The sequence below is a fragment of the Pipistrellus kuhlii genome, unplaced genomic scaffold (assembly GCF_014108245.1).
Source record: "Pipistrellus kuhlii isolate mPipKuh1 unplaced genomic scaffold, mPipKuh1.p scaffold_m20_p_8, whole genome shotgun sequence".
In the NCBI taxonomy this organism is placed as follows: domain Eukaryota; kingdom Metazoa; phylum Chordata; class Mammalia; order Chiroptera; family Vespertilionidae; genus Pipistrellus; species Pipistrellus kuhlii.
In genome coordinates, this window is record NW_023425584.1 from 18,138,307 (window position 1) to 18,161,712 (window position 23,406).

At 50.9% G+C, this 23,406-nt stretch overlaps 1 protein-coding gene across 1 annotated transcript; it reads right to left on the reverse strand.

Moving 5' to 3' along the window:
- Positions 1-432: 432 nt before the first annotated feature.
- Positions 433-8,083, reverse strand: GPX3 (glutathione peroxidase 3). The gene is made up of 5 exons (XM_036424721.2): positions 7,912-8,083; positions 3,786-3,939; positions 2,601-2,718; positions 2,066-2,165; positions 433-1,485 (listed from the first exon to the last, which is right to left on the reverse strand). The coding sequence occupies exons 1-5, from the start codon at positions 7,993-7,995 to the stop codon at positions 1,264-1,266; spliced, it is 678 nt and encodes a 225-aa protein (XP_036280614.1). The 5' UTR covers positions 7,996-8,083; the 3' UTR covers positions 433-1,263.
- Between the last annotated feature and the right edge of the window lie 15,323 nt (positions 8,084-23,406).

The window sequence follows — 23,406 nt, forward strand, 5'->3', positions numbered from 1 at the left end:
CCTTGTCCCTGTCCTCTGGGCCCCACCCCCCAGGCTCCCGGGAGCATCACTGTTACTCTTGGCTGATGACCTGGGGTCCTGCTCAGAGCCTCCGTGAGAGCGGGGCATCCAGGAGCAGTGGAGGAGCCTGGGCTGGGAGTCAGGTGACCTGGTCTAATCCCAGGAAACCTTGGGCAAGGCCTGGGTCTTCTGGGAGCCTCCTTTTCCTCTTCTGTCTATTGGAACACTTCACCTCAGCCTTTGGAGAATTATGGGAGGGAACGATCATAAACCCCAAATGCTGAGTGAGAGAAGCAGAGTGGGCCTAGGTAGAAACCAAAAAGCAAGGGCCCGAAGCACTCCATGTCTTTTCTATTTCTCATACCCTCTCCCTCCCCACCTCCCCTGTCCACTGGAGCGGCCCCATGGAGGAAGCACCACAGTAGGCTCAGCTGCTGCAGAAAGGCTTTTACTGGGCAGATGGGGGTGAGTCTTTGCCAACGGGCCAGGGTGAGGGGTGAGGGCACATCCTCCGAAGTAGCAGGGGTGGCATCCCTGCCTGGGGGTCTCAGCCTGAATGCACTAAAGGCTGGCCCTTCAGACAGGCTCAGGGGAGGTCCGCCCACTACGGCTTCGGGCCCCTCCTTCATAGAGACGCCACTCCTGACATGGGGAATGTGGCCCTTACTCTCACGTCTGCCTTGGCTGCTCAGGGGGCACGGTGGGGTGGGGTGAGGGGCTTGGGAGGGCCCTTCAGGAAGGAAAGAGACCGTACGGAGGAGAGGAGGGAGGATGGACAGTGTGGCAGACCCAGAAACTTCTGGGCACTGCCGTGGTGGTACTTGGAGGCGGGGGGAGATGCTGGCCCCAAAGCTCAGGTCCAGGAGGAGCAGAATAATTGTGTCTAGAGCTGGTTTCTTCTTTGGGCTCGGCTCAAAGTGAATTGTCATCACTGGGGCAGAGAACTGGAGAGAAAGGGTGTTGTTCTCTAGCATTCTCCACACACACAGCCGTGGGCACCTACTGGATATTCATTCACATTCCTGGATATTCGTTCAGGTACACATGTGGCTGCACACTCATGTGCATTCACACATGACCTCACACACGTGGGTATGTGGGCAAACCCCCACGTGCACAGCAGTACAGACACCCTATGCACACGGGCCTTGTAGAGTAGGAAGGGTCTGGTAGGAGGGAGTGGTGTGGCTGGAGGTACGGATTCCTTCCTGAAGAGAGTCCCTCCCCGGCCCCCCGTGGTGGACGTGGGGTGGGGCAGGCCTGTTACTTCCCCCTGACCCCCAGGGCTGCCTTCTGCCTCATGTAGGCCATGATGTCCATCTTGACGGTGCTGACCGGGGTCCGGTGGTACCAGCGCATGATGGGTTTACCGTCCGGCCCCACCAAGAACTTCTCAAAGTTCCAGCGGATGTCATGGACCTTCATGGGTTCCCAAAAGAGGCGGCTAGGCGAGCCCAGGAGCTCCGTGGTGGGAGGGCAGGAGTTCTGGAACAGGGATGAAGAATGTTAACCCTGCTCGGGGCCCTTCCCACCTCCTAGGGGCTTGGGGTGCGAGAACGGCCTGCTGCTGAAGAAGTACCAGTTTGGGAGACCATGGTTGACTAGTGGTTTGTGAGACCCTTAACTTGTCCCTTCTGGGGCCCTGCCTGGGCCTTATTGTAAAATGGGCTGATGAGATCTAGGGTGTGCAAAGCCCTCTAGTGGAACGAGAGTTGGATGCCCAGAAATTCCCCCAGAGCAGGGCAGGGCAGGGCAGAGCAGCACGGCCTGTCTCTGTAGGGCACATGTGTCAAACACAAGGCCCGCGGGCCAAATCCATCCCGCCAGGCCTTGCAAAGTGGCCCGCACCGCGCTGTCATCACTGCACTCCGCTGCGTTTCCATCACAATGACAGTTTATGACTGTTCAGTAAACCATTCGGCCCGCGATTTAGGCTGGATTTTAGATTTTGGCCCCTTCTCTGATTGAGTTCGACACCCCTACTGTAGGGGCTGGAGCTCAGCAGCCCCACCCAGAGCCAGCATCGCTGGGCAGAGCCGCTCCGCAGAGGTGGCTGCTCACTCACCTTCAGGAACGTGTAGACCTTCTGTTCTTTCTCCCCGTTCACATCTCCTTTCTCAAAGAGTTGGAAATTGGGGACGAAGCCCCCGCCAGGTCGTACGTGCCTATGAGAAATATTCTTAGCTGGGTCCCAAGGAGATGGATGGGCACAAGGCTCAGAAATGAGAGGAGGGGGCAGAACAGGGCAGGGGGTGCTGGGAACCTGGGTTTTATTCCCTAGTGGGCAGTGGGAGCCAATGAGTATTGACTGGGCAAAGGCATAATGTGGGTCTGCAGTCTTTCTCTTTCCATTCCAGTATCTTCTCAGTAACTCCTGCCCCCACATGTACCCTCCCACCCGCCATGCACTCACAACCAGTCCTCCCTGTCCCTTCTTCCCCTTATTCCATTAAGTGGGGTTCCTGGAGAGGGAAAGGAGCTCTTCCGGGCTGATAAATGTCCATCATGAGTGGGAGCCAGTGCAAGAGATGCCCGGCGCCTGGGCTGGGGCGCAGCAGGCCGTGCTGGAGGAACTTTCTGGATGCTGCGTGAGCACTCACTTGAGGATGGGTAGGATCTCCGGGTTGACTCCTGGCTCCTGTTTTCCAAATTGGTTGCAGGGGAAGCCCAGAATAACCAGACCAAAGGGTTCCAGCTCCTCCTGTAGTGCATTCAGTTCTGGGCCAAGGAGAGAGAGCAGAGACCAGGTAGCCTGGTGAGGCGCCCTGCCTCATCACACCACCACCTGCTTGCCCATGGTACAGCTGAAATCACGGAGGCCTGGCAGTGGGGCTTGCCGAGGATCGCTCGGCGAATGTGTCAATGCTGGGCATCAAGTCCCATCCTCCTGACTCAGCTGGGTGGGTTGCTGGTTTTGGGGGGAAGCATGTAACACCCTTTCTCAAATCAGTACTCAGTCACTGGCCCACTGCCAAGTTCTTTCGGGATTGAGTCTCCTGGAACAAGACCACCATCCCTGAGGGAAGGCAGCGGACTTCCCTGGGGTGAGGTGAGGCCCTCACACCCCTCCTATACTCTGGGAAGCAGGGATCCAAGGGAGGCCCTGGCCCAGCTCCCTCTGCCCCTGGCCTGTACGATGCCATGCCCAAACGACTCCTGCAAAATGCACGGTTCTATTCCGAGGCCTGACAGAAGCATTCTAAACAGAGCATCCCTGCCCACTTTGAAGCCCAGTCGCCATCACTGCACTTGCAGGAATTTCCCATAATTGCCAGGCAGGACATTCAGACTGCCCTGCTTCCTCCCAGCCCCTCCCAGCCAGCTGTGCTCACCCCAGAGCATCTTCCTGCCGGCGCTGTCAGTCCTGTACCTGCAGGGTTCCCCAGCTAAAGGAACACTAGAGTTCCCAGAATGTGGGTGAAATGCCTCGAGCCACTGCCTGCCTTCCAGATAGGGGCCAGGAGAAGTACTAAGGGCGATGGGGCTGAGGCAGATGGGAAATTCTCAGCAAGACCACGCTAGCATTCCTCTGACCAGGGAAAGGACACCTCAGGCACCAACACAATCTCCTCCATCCCTGTGCTTTTAGGGTGGCTGTGCTCAGGGAAGAAGGATTGCAGGGAGTCTTCTAGAACATGTCCAAGGCAAGCAGATCTCAGATTTAGGTAGTCATCTTCACAAGACCATGGCACAGAGTACTGGGATGCACGGTTTGGAATCTCCTGATCACTGTCCCCCTCTCCCAGCTGGCAGAAACGGCCCCAAATAAAGCAGAGGGCTCTTACCAACGTACTGGCTGGTCAGGCCTCAGAAGCTGGCCACGTTGACGAAGAGGACGTATTTGCCAGCATACTGCTTGAAGGGGATGTACTCCTCCCCGTTGAGGGTGAGGGCTCCATACTCGAAGATGGTGCCACTCACACCAGCATGGCAGTCCGTCTGCAACGAGACCAGTGCCAGGGTGTGGTTAGAGCTGGAAGGAAACTTGAGCATCCCCACTTTCAAGACCATGAAAGACCCCAAGACCACTCCAGGCTTTGGAACTAGACTAGCACCAAGGCCTCCCAATTCCTTGCACAAGGAAATGTTTGTGGAAGCCCTTAGTAGGCTGGTGAGTGCCATGGAAACCGGGAGGTAGCTTACTGTCATCATTACTGCACAGCACAGGTGGATTGGTAAAGATTTACCAGCCCTGAGGGACACCAGGCTGATACCGGCGGTCTCGTTACTGGGTGGGCTGATGGAGACTGAGTGGACGGCTGGTGCAAAAATCCAGGCAAGTAATGATGAGGCTGAACTAAACCATTGTAAAGGCAGAACTGAGCAGGAAGGAGGAAGGGGCAGGCTGGAGAGAAGTGATTCAGAGGTACCAGACCTGGGGGATTGGACAGCTGAGAATGTGGTTGTAGAATAGGGACCCAGGAGGAGGATGAAGGGTAAAGAGCAGTGCCTCCTTTATATCAGATGTCCCTAGGAGTGAGCCGTTGTGACAACAAGCCTTGTGCCTTCCTCTCTGCCCAACCTCTGTCAACCTCCAGGACAAGTAGGAACAGGGTGCAATGGATTACAAGTTGGGGGACCGGGATTCCACGTCTACCTCTGCCACTAACTCACTGTGTGGTCCTGGACTGGCCCTTTCTCTTCTCTGGACCTCAGCTTCCTGGTTTATAAAATGAGAATCTTGAACTGGATCAGCTGTTCTCAACCATGATGATGGACAGCATGCTGTCAGTGGAGTACTGCTAACAAGCACAAGGTTGCATTTGCTCCACTGCCCCTCCCTCAGCTCTGCCCCAGATTACAAAAATCTGGGTCTGTTCTTGGAAGGAAGTCATGGCATCAGTAACACAACCACCAGGTGCGCTGGTGGTGATGGGAAAGAAGAGAGCTTGCCACTATTGTGTCACGTCATCTCTGTGGTGCTCTCTGGCCCTGACTGCCAAGGGAGAAGTGTAAAGACAAGCAAAGTAGCGTTATAGTCCCGGGCAGACAGACACAGGTGAATGGAGTTAGAGAAGCAAGTCCATACCCTCTCTTCCCATCAGTCCTGGAAGACTTGCTGTTGAGGTGAGGAACCTGGGCCGAAGGGGGTGAAGGGAGCCCTCTGGGCTGGCAGGGCGTGCTCCCGGAGGGTGAAGGAAAGCCACCCCTGTCTTGAAGAGGCCACACATCTGCTGAGCAGGTGAGGCTGGGTCCCGCCATTCCTTGGCAGCCGCAAGCTCTCTTGGCTTCGGTGCAAATTCCCTGCTTTACATGAGTCTCATAGTAAACATTAAACCTACACAGAAAACATCTCTCTGGGGCAGTCACTATGCCCATGACTGGTTGGGTGCTGACTGCAGGCCTTAGACCTAAGCTCAGTATTTCTCCAGCCACTGGGCCTTCATGGCCCCATCTGGGTCAGTTCCACCTCAAAATACAAACAACTGAGGACACAGCAAACACACCCCAGGGTGCATGAGGTCTAGCACAGTGGTTGGCATACCATGGCTCGAGAGCCACATGTGGCTCTTCCACGAAATGCCATGGCCTGGGCGCGGCTATTTTGAAGAAGTGGCGTTAGAAGAAGTTTAAGTTTAAAAAATGTGGTTCTCAAAAGAAATTTCAATCGTTGTCCTGTTGATATTTGGCTATGTTGACTAATGGGTTTGCCGACCACTGGTTTAGCAGCCAGGAGGCAAGATCTCCCAGCATGCCTCTCCACCTTCTCCACTCTGCCCTGATCCGAAGCCAAACTCTGGGGCATGGAGAACAAAAGCCAAAAGATTGTCCAAATAATGCAAGCCTGTAAACAACAGGAGGATCCACTTCTGGGCAATTTCCAGGAGTGGGTGGGGCGAGGGGAATCTCCTCTCCTCAGGTTTCAGTCTTTTCTTCTGGCTCACTCCCTGAGCCTCCCCAAATGGCTGTGAGAATCCGATGGCAGGTCAAAAAATTGTGAAAGCCTCTCTTGGAAAGAAACCCCCACATCCAGGGCTAGTGATGATTCTGCCTGCAGCCAGGGCAGAGGGCCCCGCTGTTCCCACATTATTGTGAAGCGTCCTTTGATGTTCCCCAGCCACTGTGAAGGGGATGACTGGCAGGAGGAAGGACCAGTGACAGAGCTTCCTCGCTTTCTGCTGGGGCCAGTGAGGTCAGCGCTCAAGGTTCAGACCAGTGCGGCTCAGAGTGGCCAGGGTCGGGGAAGCCATGGCTTGCACTCACCACTGGGCACTACAACCCAGTTCGTACATAAGCCTCCTTACCCCCTCTGAGCCTATGGAATCCCAGAGCCCTCACCTTACACAGGGGAGGCCAGAGAAGACAGAGGGAGGGGCAGTGAGGATGCCTCGGTCTTCCCAGCTGGACAAGACAGGAGAGTTCTGATGGCTTGAGAGGGGGAGGTGCATAGGGCCTCAGCTGGCGGCACTGGCATCTTTCTCCTCTCCCATCTTACCACTCCCATCCATGGGATGCTGTGAAGGGAGAACTGGACTGAGGGCAGGAGACCTGAGCTCTGGGCCTGGCCGTGCCTCTGACTCTGTAACTACTGCTCTCCCTGCTCCTTATTGTGCGATAGGGTCAGATTCAGGGCTGTTATAAGGGCCCTTCAGCTCCATCTGCCTGTGGTTCCATGATTCTCTCTGCCTGATTTAGTCACCTAGAAACCAGCGGTTACTAGGATCCTGTGCACGTCAGCAGCTGTTTCTCTCTACAGCTTCTGCACAGTCCTTCTGCAGAGCAAGGACAGGAATCTGGGCAGCCCTGAGCTGGACTGGAGAGGGGACACAGCAAGGAAAGGAGGATTCCCTTTGTTCTCTAACCCCTCCCTTTGAGTGGGAGGAGAAAACATCTCCCTGGGGCAGTCACCTTTGGTCCAGCCCATTCTCCACATGCCCCGCTTGCCTGACCTCTTGGCCCTGGGGTGAGGGTAATGTAAACGTTTGAGCCCTGGAACCAGGATGATGACATCGCAACTATCTGCTGACCAGGGAAGAAAGATGGCCATGCCCAAACTGTTATTAGCCAGCAAATCCCAGCTGGAAGCAGCTGATAGGATCAGACCTACCCTAAGACTTTTCTTGGCCATACCCATCCTGTTCTCTCAAGTCCATTCCTCCCCAGAATTCTACAGAGAACAGACAGCTATGATGAAGGAACCTTATGCTTGGAATGGGCAGGAAACCCTCCAGAGAACAGCGTGTGGATTCTGAAGTTTCTCCAAGCACCATCCCTTCTGAAATCATCAGCTTCACTTTGCCATTGCTCTCCCCACCCCACCCCACCCTCACCTCCTGCAGATGGAGGAGCAGGTCCTAAGAAGTAGGGACCTAGTCAGGGACCTGGGAGTTGGGCCCTGCCAGGCCAGAGCTGCTTCTGTCACAGATCTCTGCCTCTTCTACCAATGCCCCGAATCCACGTGCCTCTCAACCTGCGTTTATTCTTAGACTAGTGGAGCCCCCAAGGCAATTCTTCAAATCAGGGGACCGCCCAGCTGCAATTCTCCCCGATTCCTCCTGGCCTGTCGGTCTCCCTGGGAACCTCCACGGCCAACCAGTTGCCAAGTCTCTAGAGGCCTTTTCTGTGAGCGCACCCCCTTCAGGCCTGTCTGGAGGGTAGCAGCTAGGGGCCAGAGGTGGCATGGATGAAGCAAGGCCATGGAGAGAACTCGGGAACTTGGGGAGAGGGACTTCCCTCCCCTATTCCCTGCACACTAGGCGCACTCAGGCTTTCAACAGAACTGCGAGGAGAGGAGACGGAGGGGTCTGGGTGTGGGGGTCCCAGCGCAGGAGAGGGAAGCACACGGAGTTAGAGGGACTCTCCCCTAGGTGACGCCCTTCTGGAGGGGAGCCCGGGGAGACGGGTGCCTCGCCGCCACCGCGAGATGGACACCTGGGGACTATGCGCCACCCCGGAGGCTCACTCACTCACCTTCGAATTCTCCTGCCCCCGGCTGGGCACGAGGCCGGCCAGGAGCAGGGAGAAGAGGCAGGATGCCCGGAGCAGCCGGGCCATGGCACGCGCAGGCGGATTGTGCGTCTGGGACTGGCCGGAGTCGCCGATCCCGGGCCACCTCCCGTCTGAGGTGGCCAGTGCGCTCAGCCACCTTTCAAGCCCTCCGCGGTGACCAATCCGAGGCCGGCCCCGGGTCCTTGCAGCCAATCGCGGGGCGGGCTGGCCGTTCAGGGGCGGGTACGACTGCCCCGCGGCTCCCTCCCTCCCCAAGGCTCGGGGCGACAGTGACGTAAGCAAGTCTGGGCCGAGAGGTGGGAGGCAGGTCCTTGTGACCCTGAGAGGCGCCCCACCACCACCACCACTTCCCCACCTCAACTCCTTTTGGCTCTAACGTGCTGGAGGAGGCAGGCACCGTGGCCACCAGCATAGCCAGGGAAAGGGCTGTGGAGAGCCCGGAAGAACTGATGGAAGGCTCAGTGTGGGGAAGGCTCAATCCTAGTCTTGAGCATTTCTTACTCCTAGGCTTTAAAATGCCCCGTGGCCTTCCCTCTTTCCTCCCTGTCCATTCGGTTGTTGAGGACTGAAAGTGTCAACAAGATCTGGAGTTAGACTGCAGGGAACATTTATTCTGTGTAGGTTTAATGTTTAGAAGCAAACTGTGGTTGTCCTGGGTGGAACACTGGGATACCTCAGCTGCTTTGAGAGCAGGAAGTTCATTTGTTCCCTGTGTAGTCTTGAACAACTCGCTTTTCCCATCTGTGTAATGGGATTGGTTGATGATCTCTATCTAAGGCCCCTTACTTGCTTCTAAAGTATGTGACAGATCAGGAGTCCCTCCAGAGTAGGGTCCATAATCAATAGAACCCAACAGGTGCTTAATATTTGCTGCATTACTCAATCAATGAATTCATTCCTCTGCTTGGAGATACTGATACTCAGGTCAGGCCCCTCTAGGTCTGGGCTGTGTAGGTATGATTCTGTCCACAGATAGGGGAGTGCGTTGAGATCAGTGCTTTGCAAACCTGTCTGCCTACCTGAGAAGCTTATAATACAGATCCCCAGGCCCCACTTCACTGCATTAGAATCGCAGGGGCAGAAGCTGAGAATCTACACCCGACAGGTTCCAAAGGTGATTCTGAGGCAGGTGATTCTCCGTCTTCTGATGGAGAAGTACCTTGTGGTGCCATGTTTTTACTCTGGTTTAAGGTATTATGTTCCCGTGGGGACTTGGAAGGTCTGTCTCAAGTCTCTCATTCTCTGTGAAGCTGTCCTTATCTCCAGCCACCGCCTGTTGAAATGAAGGGAATCTTGAATGCCAGAAAGTCTTCTTCTTCTTCTTTTTTTTTTTTTTTTTTTTTTTTACAGAGAGGAAGAGAGAGGAATAGAGAGTTAGAAACATCAATGAGAGAAAATCATTGATCAGCTGCTTCTTACATAACCCCTACTGGAGATGAGCCTACAACCAAGGTACATGCCCTTGACTGGAATTGAACCTGGGGCCTTTCAGTCTGCAGGCTGACGCTCTATCCACTGAGACAAACCAGTTTTGGCAGGAAGTCTTGAAATGCGTTAAAGCACCAAAAACAGTGGCTGGAATAGAGTATGTGCTCAATAAATGTGATTTACTAAACCACCTCATTTCATTGACGCCTGGAGATGCGAAACCATTTACCCAAGTTCCCATAGCACATAGGCGGCAGAGAGGAGACCAGAATCCAGGGTCCTAGGCTCCAATCTCAAGCTCTCTTCACTTTGTTCTGCTGTCTTTGGTCGGTCATATTAGTATACATCCAAAGATGCAAACACCGGTACACATATCAGTTTGTCAGAAATTCATTGTTCATTTGCATCAGAAGGCATCTGGTGATCCTCAAAACGTGTGCCTAGCATCATGTTAACACCATGAGAGATGTCAAAGAGTTTTCTTGAAGTTATAATCCCTGCCTCAAAGTGTGAGCCAATAGAGCGAGGAGTAGGATGATGCCAGTGGCACCTAGGTGGGCTAATGGCACCTAGGATGTGGCTAGTGGCACCTAGCATGGGGCAGGTTGAGCACCTGGGATGGGGCAGGTGGAGCACCTGGGATGAGGCAGGGTGAGCACATAGGGTCATGGAACTGTAGAGCTGGCACCTGAGAGTGAGCACCTCTCTAGATGCTGCACCCTCTGTGCCTGACTTGCCTCACCCTAGTCCCAGCTCTGCTGTTCCTTTTCTTTTGGGAAAACGAGAAGGCCACAGAGGCCCTGCAGTTCCAAGGGCTTGAGGAAGGCCTGTGCTGCACCGGACTCAGGTGTCCTGATTTCATGGGCAGTGGGGTGAGAGGTCGGGGAGCATGGCCAGGCATTGAGGAGGCCTTCAGGCTATACAATACTTTCAATGCAGGTCTGAGCCTTAGTACAAAGAGCATGAAGGTGAAAAGGGAAACAGTACTTTCCAGTCTTAAGCACCAGCTTTTGAAGCGCATTTTGGTGACTTGTTCCCGGAAACCCCATGTTTTGAAAGATGTTATTCTCCAGGCTGTTTGCTCTTTCCCTCAGGCTAAAGTCCAAATTCCTTAGCGCTTCAGTATCCTCAAAGTCCAGCCTCCTCCTCGTCTTTGCTACCGTCCTCTTGTTCTCTCTAGTCCAGCTGGGCTGGACTTCAGTCAATTCTCCCCACACGCCGTTCTCTCTCACCCCATGTTCTGTCTATGCTGTTCCGCTGCCCAGAGCACTCCGTGGTCTCTCTTTAACTGCTTCTCTCCTACTGTTTTTCAGGTCTCAACTTCGACGTTATTTCTTAAGAAAATAGTTTTGTCCAGTACCCCTTACAGTTTCTAGAACATTGGGCACTTTCTACATAATTTCTTCTTTGTCTTTCTTCTACACTGAATCATAAGGTCCACAAAACCTTAATTCCCAGCACTTTGCACAGAGGTTAATACACAGTAGATGCTCAATAAAAAAAAATCTATTAAGTACATAAAACACTATTTGGCATAAAGAATAAGCAGAGCTTTAGCTCAGCGCATGCTAACAAGTTTGAGCCCTTAAAACTGGTCTGATTCCAGCTGCTAACAAGACTCGAGCCATGGGAGTTGTGCTGATGGAGCTTGTTAAAGGAGGATAGATGATTTGCATTGAAGATCAGGAAAGGAAGGGTGGAAACAGATGCTGTAGGTAAATCATAAGGCAGTTTTGCTTTCGACCTGAGGAAGTGCTCTGCTACATCGACATGTGGGCACATAGTACCTCTTCACCCTCTTTTTTTTTAGACATATACAGAGAGCTCACTGCCTACCCAGAATCTTTGCTTGCTGGTGAATGGGTGACTTAGAATGAGGTTTAAAGAACAGTGCTGATAGACTAGCCCCAGTGGTTAAGTCGATTGCAGTGTCATCCTCTGCACCAAAAAGTTGTGGGTTCAGCCGGGACCGGTTTGGCTCAATGGATAGAGCGTCGGCTTGGGGACTGAAGGGTCCCGGGTTCGATTCCGGTCAAGGGCATGTACCTTGGTTGCGGGCATATCCCCAGTAGGGGGTGTGCAGGAGGCAGCTGATCGATGATTCTCTCTCATCGATGTTTCTAACTCTCTATCTCTCTCCCTTCCTCTCTGTACAAAAATCAATAAAATATATTTTTAAAATAAAAAAAAATAATAAAAAAAAAAAAAAGTTGTGGGTTCAATCCCCTGTCAGGGTGCATACAGAAGGCAACTAATTGATATTTCTCTCTCACATATGGATCTCTCTCTCTTCTTCTTCTCTCTCCCTCCCTCTCTCTTTACACATATCCTTGGGTGAGGATTAAAAAAAGCAGTGCTGAGGCTCTGTGTCTTCAAGGAAGATAGAACATGAGTTAATAAATAAAAGGCTGCAAAAACCAACAGTGGAAGCCAGCCCTGCCATTGCTGAGTAAGCACTGAGCTCAGTGATGGGGTCAGCCAGCCCCACTAATGGGTCCGGATGTAGTCAGCAGCCAGGAGGCCCAGCCCCCGTCTCTTTGGTGCCAACTTCAAATTGTAGCCCTGTTTGACCGTCCAAACAGGATTTCAGAACCCAGGTAGGGCCAGGTGCGGGTTTTCTGAATCAGTGGCAGATCCTGTCTCAGAGCCAGCCAGGAGAGAAGGCTTCTGTCAGGAGGAGAGGTGGCTAGAGCCTTTGCTTTTGAAACCAGAGCCTTCCGAGCTCTGAGTCCGTTTCCTCATCTATGGAATGAGGAGCCGGACAAGTTGATCCCAAGAGCCAAGCTTTTGTGTAGTAAGAGTAATGGCCAGCATTCACCCAACATCAGGAACCAGGTGCTGCCTTAGATTTGTTCACTTCTTGAAAAGTCTGTGCAACCTCATGAAGTAGTTAACATTATTATCCCACTTTTACAGACGAGGAAAGAAATACATAGAGAAGCTGAATACATTTGCTTAAGGTCATGCAGCTGGTAGGTGGCAGAACAAACCAGGATCCTGACCCGGATGTCCTGTCTCCACAGCCCTTGTCATTAATCTCTAGGCCTGTGCCATCAGCACAGCAGCCACTAGAGGGGTGTGGCTAATGGGCACCTGGAATGTCTACATTGAGATGTGCAATCACTGAAAAATACACCCTGGATTTTGAAGACTTAGTATGAAAAAAAGAAATGTAAACATATCTCAGTAAATCTTTATATCATTACATGTTAAAATGTTAACATTTTATATATTGGGCTAAGGGAAATATTTTTTCTTAAAATTAATTTACTTGTTTCCTTCAAATTTTAAAATGTGACTACTAGAAAATTTTAAATTAAATATGCAACTGATCTTACATTTCCACTGGACAGTGCTGGTTTAAGCTATATAGGGTGTCTTAAAAAAGTAGGTACCCACTTGTAATAACTATAAAGACAGTGTTTATTAAAATACATTTTGTTTTCAAAATTGACCTATGAGCTGTTAAGGTATGTGTACACTTTCTGGGACACCCTATTCATAAAAGATTGGTGTGGGATTATGCCTCTGTGAAGTCCAGGTTTATCTCCTGTTCTGCAGTCCCCCAAGCCCACCTTCAAGTTCAGTGACCCTAGGAGGACTCACAGAACTCAGCATGCGATCACAGAGAAAGGATACAAAGCAAAATCAGCAAAGGGAAAAGGCGCAGGGGACAAAGTCTGGAGGGAACTAGGCACAAGCTTCTAAGATTCCTCTCCCAGCTGAGTTACACAAGACGAGCTTAATTCCTCTTACAACAAACCGTGACAATAAGTGTTGTCCCAGAAAAGCTCATTGGAGACTCAATACCCAGGGCTTCTACTGGGGATCAGCCACATAGGCCTCCCCTGCCGCGCGTGTAATTCCAGACTCCCAGGAGGAAATCAGGTGTTCAGCACAAACCACGTTCCTTGTTCAAACAGTTGCATCACAATGATCAGTTCTGGGGACAATAGAAATCTCCTGAAATCAGAGTTTCTGAATGCCCCCCAAGGATGAGCCGTGCAAGCAGATCTTTCTAAGGATAGCAGTCTCGGGCCTGCTTTGATAACTCTTTTCCTCGGTCTCCTGGTTTAGTTTCAACAGGACTTGGCCTGGCAAATGTAGGCCTTGGCACATGCTGAAATGGACTCAATAACTCCCATTCCCTCCAAAGTCTGCATTGTTGGAAAGAGAGTTATAAAAAGGGGAAAAGTCCCTAGAAACTAACTCATTCATCTGAGCAGCTGAGGTTCACAGAAGTCGAGTGATTTGTCGAAGGTCCCACAGGAAATAGGTGTCTACAAGTCAGACAGAGGCTGGATACAGTTCCAAGCTTGCAGTCAAAATGTTGCTTCCTTTCTCTTGATGTCCTTAGATGTTGCTAAAACCCAAAACATGTACCCTTCCCCCCATTTCTTAGTAGAGAGCCCTACCTATGCCTCTGCTAGCCTCACTCCACTCACACTCCACCCTCTCTAGGTTATTGTTAGCTGGGCGATAACAGTGCTGGAGTAGTAACAACCTTCATAAACAGTCACCAAACAGTGAACAATCCATATCCTACTTCTGTGGGTTAACTAACAATGCACAAAACAAGCGAGGGCTAGCCCTGTCCAGTGTGGCTCAGTTATAATTGAACATTGTCCTGTGCACAGATAGGACATATGCCTGGGTTGTAGGCTTGGCCCCCAGTAGGAGTCATGCAGGAGGCAGGTGGCCGATGTTCCTTTCTCACATCGATGTTTCTCTCTTTCCCTCTCCCATCTTCTCTCTCTCAAGTAAATAAAAGTATATATTTTTTAAAAACCTAAAACAGCAACAATGAAGTCTAGAGGGAACCAATAACTCTAAAATTAGTAGCTTATCATCCTTCCTGCCTCTCTTCTCCCAACAGGGCCACAGCTAACTAATGACCAAGTCAGGTCCACATCATTCTTACCCCTTCCTCAACTCAGAAGGTTCATGTCAAGGGAGGTACACGTGAAAAAGTTTTGGACTGAAAATCTGGAGTCCTGATCCTGTCTCAGTATGTGCCTCAGCCTCGTGTCCCTTCTCTCTGAGCCTTGGACTCCCTCCAATTCTGAAATGAGGAAATTAGAATTCTGAGGTTTTGTCCAGGCCCATCAGTCTATAATTATAGTTTCTCATGAACTGGCCCCAGGGGAGGAGTTCCTGAGGACAAATGGAGTGGTGCCCTAGAGTGTCTGCCCAGTCCGGGCTGGGTTACAGGGTGAGAGTGGATAAATCCTATGGGTAAATCCTTTGTAGTTATTATCACGCTCGAATAGTTATTTTGATTTTAAGTGAGTGAAGACACTTATTTCAGAGTCTACATATTACCACCCCATCCACATGCCCTGTAAGATGAAGTTATGCCTGATGATATCTCCCACCTGAGGGGTGACCTTCCCCAGCTATTATATGGGATCAATAATTTCTGCCCTGCCCTACTCAATAAGGTGGTAAGGAGGCTCTGGTAGAGGGTGGGGGCCGGAAGATGCTGGACTCTGAACTCCAACAAGGACTGAGGAATTGTGGGGATTTTTTTCCTTCCAATTCATTCTTTGTCTCCAAAACCATATCTTATCAATACTTTTCCTCATATTACTGAGTTCCTAAGCTCACTCAGTGTTAATTAGTTCAACAGGTGTTTACTAAGGCACCGTGCCAACTGCTGAGGATTCGATCATTCAGAGCAAACAAGACACGATTCCTGACCTCAAGAGGCTCACAGCCTGGTGAGTTGATGACAGTCAACTGGCTGCACGGGGTGATGGATGCTCTTGTGGGGAAAGGACAGCACAGACAGACAACTGACCCAGACCAGTGTTAGCAGGGCTGGCCTCCAGGTGGAAGTATCCAGGAAACTGGGAAGGATTACAAGGAGTCAGCTGGCTGAGACATGAAAGTGGCAGGGAAAAGGGAAAGAGGGGGTAGAAGGAACCACATGATCAAAGGCTGAAAGTGACAGTGAGAAGGTTGAAGCACTAACCAGGGCAGATGGCAATGGTCTTTGATGACTTTGGACTTTATCTTGAGGGCAGTGGACAGAAGAAAACCCCATCACTTTGTTTTGTCATTGTTTGTTTTGTTATTTTTTTATTACTTTTCACAACTTTAAATAATCGCATCCATTTATCTACCTATTTATGGTCTATCCCATTCTCCTCCCAATGGGAATGTAAGCAACATGAGTCTAAGACCATGCATATTTTATTCTCTGTTGTAACTCCAGTCCCTAGCAGAGTACCAGGCACATAAAGTACTCAATACATAGTTGTGTGTGTGTGTGTGTGTGTGTGTGTGTGTGTGTGTGTGTTTAAGAATGAATGAATGAATGAATGAATGAATGAGAAAAAGAAGTGGGGCACATAGATTTGAGGCTGTATCTTATTCCTGGATGTCCTTTGCCTTTATTTAGGGACAAGCCTCTGCTCCCACCCTCCATAGGGGAGGGCTGTGACTGGGAAAGTTTTGTCTCTTTTCTTCAGGCAGTGAGGTGCAGGTTAAGCTAAGAAATGAGCCAGTGAGGAGGATCCAGATAAGCTGACCCTACGCTGAAAGCATGCCTGAGCTCTGGACATAAAGTTCCTTTTTCTTAAGGAACTTTAAGGGGTCTGTGGTCCATGGGAAATAAATAGCCTGGCCCTTGTACTGAACTCCAATGTTCTTTTAGGGTAGGATCAGCATACTTCTCAGGCTTTGATCTCTCAACCTCGTGGAGACGAGCAGGCCAGAGGGCTCCTTAGAGATGACCTAGTTCCTTGCTGCTCAAAATGTGGTCCCGGGACTCCGCTGACAGACGTTCCCAAAGCTGCCTGCCCGCCCTGCCTGTGGCTCTGTCTTTTCCCATCTAGGGTCACAGGACATTTGGAATCTAGTTCTGGCTTTGTTGTGTTTTATTACCCAATGGGTCCCTGAGGGTGGGCTCTGTAGGGTAGGCACTATACCCCTCACACTTCAAAGGATAATTTTCAAATTTGAGAGGGGATTTGCCCAAGGTCACAGGGCTCATCCATGGCCGAGCTGGGCAAGGCAAAGGGCCTTTCTGATGCCCCCTCAGTAACGTTCCACCTTAAAACCACTCGTGTAACAAGCGATCCCACAGGAAACGTAATCCACACCGGTGCATGATTATTTCCAACCTTTCCCTCCCCCCGGTTCCTCCTCTTTAAGCTCTTTGTGGAAGCGTTCTTTCCCTGCCCTAACCTGTTCCTCTGAAAACCCACCTTTGCCCTCCCTCCCTCTTGACCCGATACAGTGGGAATAGTACTGAGCTGAGACTGGACTACCTGGTCCTTGTCACTCAGCCCTGAAACCCCCTCACAAGGCTATTGTCTTCTTACCTGGAGGAGGTGGGGGAGGTGTGTGGGCTAGATGACCCATAAGCCCTTCAGATTTACGTCTATCTGTGCCCCCAGATAGTGCTAACCGATCCCCTGAACGGGCAAGGCTGAAGGCCCCATTGGGGAGAAAGAGTCTCTTTCCCAGGCCTGCTTTTTTGTACCCCCTGCATGCTATTTCTCCGAGCGGTTTTGTGGTCTTTCTGGAGTTTAATTGCCATTCCTAGAGCCACACTCTGGCCTTGCCCTGCCCTGGTTTGGCAAGGCTCCCTGAGTGCATTGCTACACCCAGCCGTCTGCTGTGCTCTACAGGAATACCACTGTCAGCTTGACCCTCAGCGTTGAAGCCACTGTCACCCACCCTGAACTCTCTGATGTTAAAGCCCCTGGATTAGGAACCACCGTGGCATCTGTGTTACAGAGACTGAGGCTTATGGAGTCAGAGAGTGACTTGCCCAAGGGTCACAGTGAGCCATGAAGCTAAACACTGACATGCAGATTTTCTGGCCCATGTTTCGTTCTCTCCGTCCGTATCTTCATATGTTTATTGGGCACTGACCACGGTCAGGTCCTAGGCTGGGCACTGAGCATATGGCAGTGAACACGACAGATGGGTTTCCGCACCTGTGGGAAGGCAGATTGAGGTAATGCATGTAAATAAGTTTGGGGCAGTGCTTGGGATGTATTCCTTCCTCCTCGCATGGTTATCACTGACGATATCAGTGATGCTCCAAGTATCTTAGCTGTGGAGTGAGTGCATCCTACAACCCTCAGCATGCTACCATCCGCTGCCCCTCACACCCCTCTGTGCACTGCACACCCCACCTGCAGTTCTACAGCTCATCACCGTGTCATCCCTGCAGTTGCTTTGGACCTCCCTGCCCTTTCTGCTCCATGGATCGCATAGCCTCCCAGTGCTCCTCCTGGTTTGGAAAGCCTTTAACCAGTTTCCTGGCGTCTCCCTGGGACAGGCAAGGACTTTGTGTACACGATGCTGAGCTCTTCTTCTCCGGAGGCCAACAGAGAGGAGGAATGTGAGGTTAAAGGACTTGAGAATGCCTGCTCTCCCCGTGGGCACACACCCTCCGTTCAACCTGACATTCACATAGAACAGCTAAGAGTGACCGAGGGATGCCTCCTAGGGCTAGGCTCTGGTCTAAGTGCTTTAAACAGACTATGTAATCCCACAACAACTCTATAAAGTAATATAAATTCCATTTTTAAAATTGGGGAAACTGGGGCACAGGGGCGGTTAATAACCCAAGCTAGTAAGTGGTGGGATGGGGTTCCATTTCAGACAACCTGGCTCCATGGCCTACACCCTTCACTTCTATCCCACACTGCACTGAAGCCCAGAGAGTGAAGGGGATTGGCCCAAAATCACTCAGCGATTTATGCAATGATCTCTGACCATTAAGCCACTGGAAGAGTCATATATAGAAGACAATTATAAGCCAAAGCTTAAAATTCCCTGGTCTCTGCCAGTCTACATTCTCCTTCTACCCCCATGTCCTACTGACTGTTTATTAAAAGCAAAGAGGCCCAGGGTGTGTCCTTGTGGGTCAGTGCCCAGGCTTGGCTGGTCCCACAGTGGTCAGCCCTCTGTAGAGCTAAGCCAGGCCCCATAAGCACAGTCAGAGGGGGCCCTGGAAGTGCTAGGGATGGAGGTGGGAAGCAGGACTGGAGCAGGCAACTAGACAGAGAAAAGGGCAGGGGCCAGAGTTAGGGAGGAAAGGAGGACTGAAGGGAGGGAAAGGGAAAAACAAACGTGTTTTAAGTACCTATAGAGTGTGCCAGGCACCATGCTGGGCACCTTCCCATACACCCTGTGAGGAGGGCCCCATTATTACCCTGTCTTTGTTTTTTAAAAATATACTTTTATTGATTTGAGAGAGAAAGGGAGAGGGATAGAAACATCAATGGTGACAGAGAATCATTGATTGGCTGCCTCCTGCATGCCCCTCTGGGCATGTTCCCTGACCAGGAATCGAACCATAACCTCTTGGATCATGGCTGGCAGTTACCGCTATTTTTTATTTATTTATTTTTTTTTACAAGGAAGGAACTGAGATACAGGGATGAATTACGGGCATGTCTACGGTGAAAATGGATCCCCTTTCCATTGTAGAAAAAAGGAGAGAGTGACAGGAGGCAGGACAGAGGAGGAGAGCCACAGTGGGAGGAAGGGAGAAGGAGGTGAAGTCTGAGGGCCTGGGTGCTCTCCCCACAAGGGTGATGGGACGGAGTTGTCCTTGCATCCCAGAAGGCTCCCTGGGCAAATGTTTAAACATTCAGAAGCAGCGTGACCTGTCTGTTCCCAACCCGTGACTGTGCCTGGATATAAACAGCCTGTTCATTAACCCCGGAAGACTGGCTCCTCTGCTCCTCCGCTTTCTCAGCTGGGTGGGCGGGCATGGGGAGCAGGAGGTGCCTGGCCAAGCGTTTCCAGACTGGGAGGAGCGGCTGCCAGGAACCCGGTGGCCCTCAAAGAGCGGGGCCACAGGAGGCCACCGAGAGTGCACATCCTGTGTCCGCCCCTCGCCGACTTGCTCAAGGCCCTACAGTAGGTTAACCTTTGACCCAGTGGCTGCCACTTTAAGGGAATCACAGCTTGACTCATCTCATTATTTTCCCTAATGATCCCCACCATTAGAGCGCTGTGGAGAAATCAGATGAAATCATGGCTATAAGGGCACCTGAGAAGTTGTTCCCTAGTCTAGTCCCTCCTTCTCCCCAGTCCCCACACCCCTCCCTAGCCCTTACACCCCTCCCCAGTCCCCACACCCCACCTTCATTCAGTACCTTAAGACAAACTCAAGTAGTGAGACGCAGACACACACTCACTCAACTACCCCGTCTTACCACCACACCAAGGCTCAGCTGTGAAGTGAGGGTTGTAACAGTATTGGCCTACAGGGTTGTTGGAAGGTTAGAGATATTTTCTATGAAGTTGGGCACCATGCCTGGCACCTCCCCGTGCTCAGTCTTAGCTACATCTATTCCAGTGTCCCTGAGAGAGTCCATCAGAGGCCTCCCCCAGCAATCCTCTCACACGGGACCTGGATAGGGAATATTCCTGAATGGGAGATGAGCAGATGGGGCAGGTTCTGTGCTGGGGCTGGATGGGGAGGGAGTGGATTTCGTAGGCAGCCTGAAGGATCAGAACGAGAGCACCAAGAGCAACCACTGTGGCATTCTGGGAAAGGGGGGCAGGTGCAAACACAGGAATTGGCTGCAAAGTCCTAGGACATTTACAGTTCTGGGAAAGAGGGGCAGGTGCAAACACAGGAACTGGATGAACATTTACCACGTAGCACAGTCTCATTCCAAGGCCAGTGGTGGGGCCTGGTGACCTTTCAAAGACACAGGAATCTCTGCTGTAATTGAAAGGTGTTAAAAACTAAACGCACAGGGCCCGTCCAGCCGCTGCCCCCGCCACCTCGCCCTTCCAGAAGCTTCTTCCAGTGCTCCCCTTAAGTGTCCAACCCAGAGTCTCGGAACCTGTGCCTTTCTCTTCCAATCTCTCTTCTTCCCCTTGACTCTATATAATTTTTTTACAGTTCGAGAGATTTTTCCCCCACACGAGTGATTTGTGATTACATTCTCCTTGTAAAATTAAAATTTGGCAAGTGAGGCTAAAATCCCATCTCACCCCCTCTGCTCTGCACTTTTGTCACAACGCCCCTTGAGCACAATTGGCTTATTGAATAAGAATAAGAATATGCTTATTCTTCCAGAATGTTCTCTATATGCACACAAACGTGCACAGTCAGCATTTAAAAATGCATAGGTGGCAGCATTTTTGGACTTCCTTCTTCTTTTTCCCTAAGTACTGTTACACATTCTTATTGTGCTGCAACTTGTTTTTCTCACTACTGTATGTTTTAGAGATCTGCCCAGGTTAGTATCTTTAATCTATTTAATTTTTAACCATGGCACCGTGTGGGTGTTTATGGTCCATTGGCTCACTCCCCTGGCCACCCGGCCTCTGGCGGCCGCAAACAGTGCGATTTCATTCCCGGGGGACAGAGAGCTGGCAGTGGACTTACAGATTGTTTCACATGCTTACAAACTCAGAAAAAGTTCCTGGGTCTGAAAATCTGCCTCTGTAAGCAGAGGGTAGGGAAAGACTGGAGGAAGAGGCCGCCCAGTTCAGTCTGGTAACCGAGAGAGGGGAACTTACCAAAGAGACATGTCTTGGATCCCTGCACGCTTGCAGATGCCAAAGAATTACATAGAAAATAAAAGAGGGAGTAGGGGAGGGTTAGAGGAGATGAATGGGGGAGAAAGGGGAGCATAGGTAATACTTTCAACAATAAATAATTATTTTTAAAAAGGGGGGGAAATGAAAATAAAGGAGGGATAACACGTGAATGCTACCCGGGATGGGAAATTGCCATACACGCTTGACCAGGTCAGGACAATGACCTGTTCCAGGAACCAGCGTGCCCCAGGAGGCAGAGGAGGGGCGCTGGTTTATGTCAGAATGGTCTGTGCCGATCACTATCAGTCTCCACGGGCGGTGAGTTTGCAGTGAGGAGTCTCCATGCTGCCCCAGGTCCAGGTCACAGGTCAGACAGCAGACAGGTCTTGGAGCTGTCTCTTCTCAACAGTCCCCAAGGCATGAACACCCGCCGCCGAATCTCAACGTGAGACTGTCCCTGGCTGGCTCCGGGGTCATTACTTCTGATTCTCAGGTAGCACATCTAAACCACCAGCTTCCTGCTTCTCACTCCCCACTGAACAACCCACCCAGAGGTGGCTCAGGCTCCCCAACCTCATATAACAAAAGTGGCCTTACCACTTCTTTCCCCGCAGCCCCTTTCTTGGGGTACACCCCCACCTTCTCCCCAGTTACGCAAACATGGAGACCTGAGACACAGTTCTCTCTCCCCCGGATATATAATAAGATGTCAGATCTTGTGGATTTTATATTAGTAATTTTTTTGTTTGTTCTCATTCCGTCTTATCTTTAGCCAGGAATATGTGTGTGTGTTTTTTGTTTGTTTGTTTGTTTGTTTTTGTTTTTTGGGTTGGTTTTTTTTTTTGCAAAAACTAAACCACATACATGTTATTTTCAAAACTTGAATGTCAAGAGCAAAACTCTGGCTATTAAATAATAACAACAATGCCAATGCAAAACAACAAAATGAGAAATCAGAATTATGGACATATTATTATTTTTAGCTACTAAATGAGTCTCTTTTGTTGCTGGTATGGATTTACTCAGAGTCCTTGGATTTGCTGCACAAGACTTTGCAAAAGACTGGAAGCTAACAGATGCTAGCATGAGCAGGAACATGATTAAAGAAGTAGCTTCCACTTCAGTCTTTAATTTCTTCAGATAACTCCATGTTGGCACCTCAGTCCCTTGTGTAGCCTTCAGTTTTTTCTTCCACTTTGCTGTCGTCTGGGCAACTCTCAGTCCTTTTGGGTGAAGGGACACAGGAGCTTCTCTGAGTCCATTGTGATGACAGACCTTACACTCTGGTACCCGAATTGGCTGCATTGCTCCTTCTTTCCTTTCATTTTGAACCCAGGGTTCGACCCCACAACACTCTGGGCCTGGCTGTTCTGGGCCTGGATGCTCTGGGCCTGGCTGCTCCAGGCCTGGCTGCTCCAGGCCTGGCTGCTCTGAGCCTGGCTGCTCTGAGCCTGGCTGCTGCTGCTCCGGGCCTGGTTGGTCTGGATCTGGATGCTACTCTGGGCCTGGCTGCTGCTGCTCCAGGCCTGGCTGCTGCTGCTCTGGGCCTTAGCCAGGAATATGTTAACAACCCCCTAACTAGCCTCCTTGTTCCCTTATGCAGTGCACCGAAGTAATCTTCATAGAGTACAGGTGATGTCATTCTCTGTGGCCTTTCCCCGCCGGCATGTAAACTACAGCAGAATCTCCTTGGCTTGCTATTCGCAGACCTCTCCAATCTGGCTCTGTTTTCTTCCTCTAGTTTTAATCTCTTCAGATTCTTCCTCTTTATTGCCCCAAGCACACTGGCCCCCGTGTACTCCCAAGCGTGCCGGCCTTTCTTGTCCCCCAGATTCTGTTTCTGCATTTCCCTCTCTACGAGCCTTTCTCCGAGCTCTGCCCAGTGAAGGTCTACCATCCCTTCTAGATCCTGCCAAACAGACATGGAGGGTGTGACTTGTAGGCCTCTTCTCTGTAAAAAGGATATACTGCCTTCTGAGCCCATGGGAGCTTTGAACGAGACTCTGCCTCTTACAGAGAAAATGCTAAATACACCTCACTTCGTGCTGTTGTCATGCCTCTTTGATAAAGCTGTGCCCAGCTCACTGTCAGAGCAGCTCTCCTGGGCTCTCTGTATTCTGGGGGCATTTAGTTATCCGACTGTTTATGAATAAGTCTGCCCTCGCCCTTGATAATGAACGCCCCCTGAGGAGCAAGGAGCCTCTTGCTCCTTGTTTTGGAATGGTGTCCGGCACAGTTCCTAGAACTGAATGGGGCGTGGGGAGAAGGTCTGACTGCTGCCAACTCTGGAAGCGCAGCGCCAAGCGGAGAGCCAACTCTAGGAACCAGAGGCCAGCTTTCCACTCCCCCAGGGCACTCACTGTGGGTGAAAATCCACACACCTCGCTTACTCTGCCCACTGTGTTTCCTTATCTGTCCAAAGGGAAAACCCTGAAGCCTGCCTGGGGTGAGCTTATGTATGATAAAGAAGTTTCTAGTGTTTTGTTTTGTTTTGTTTTG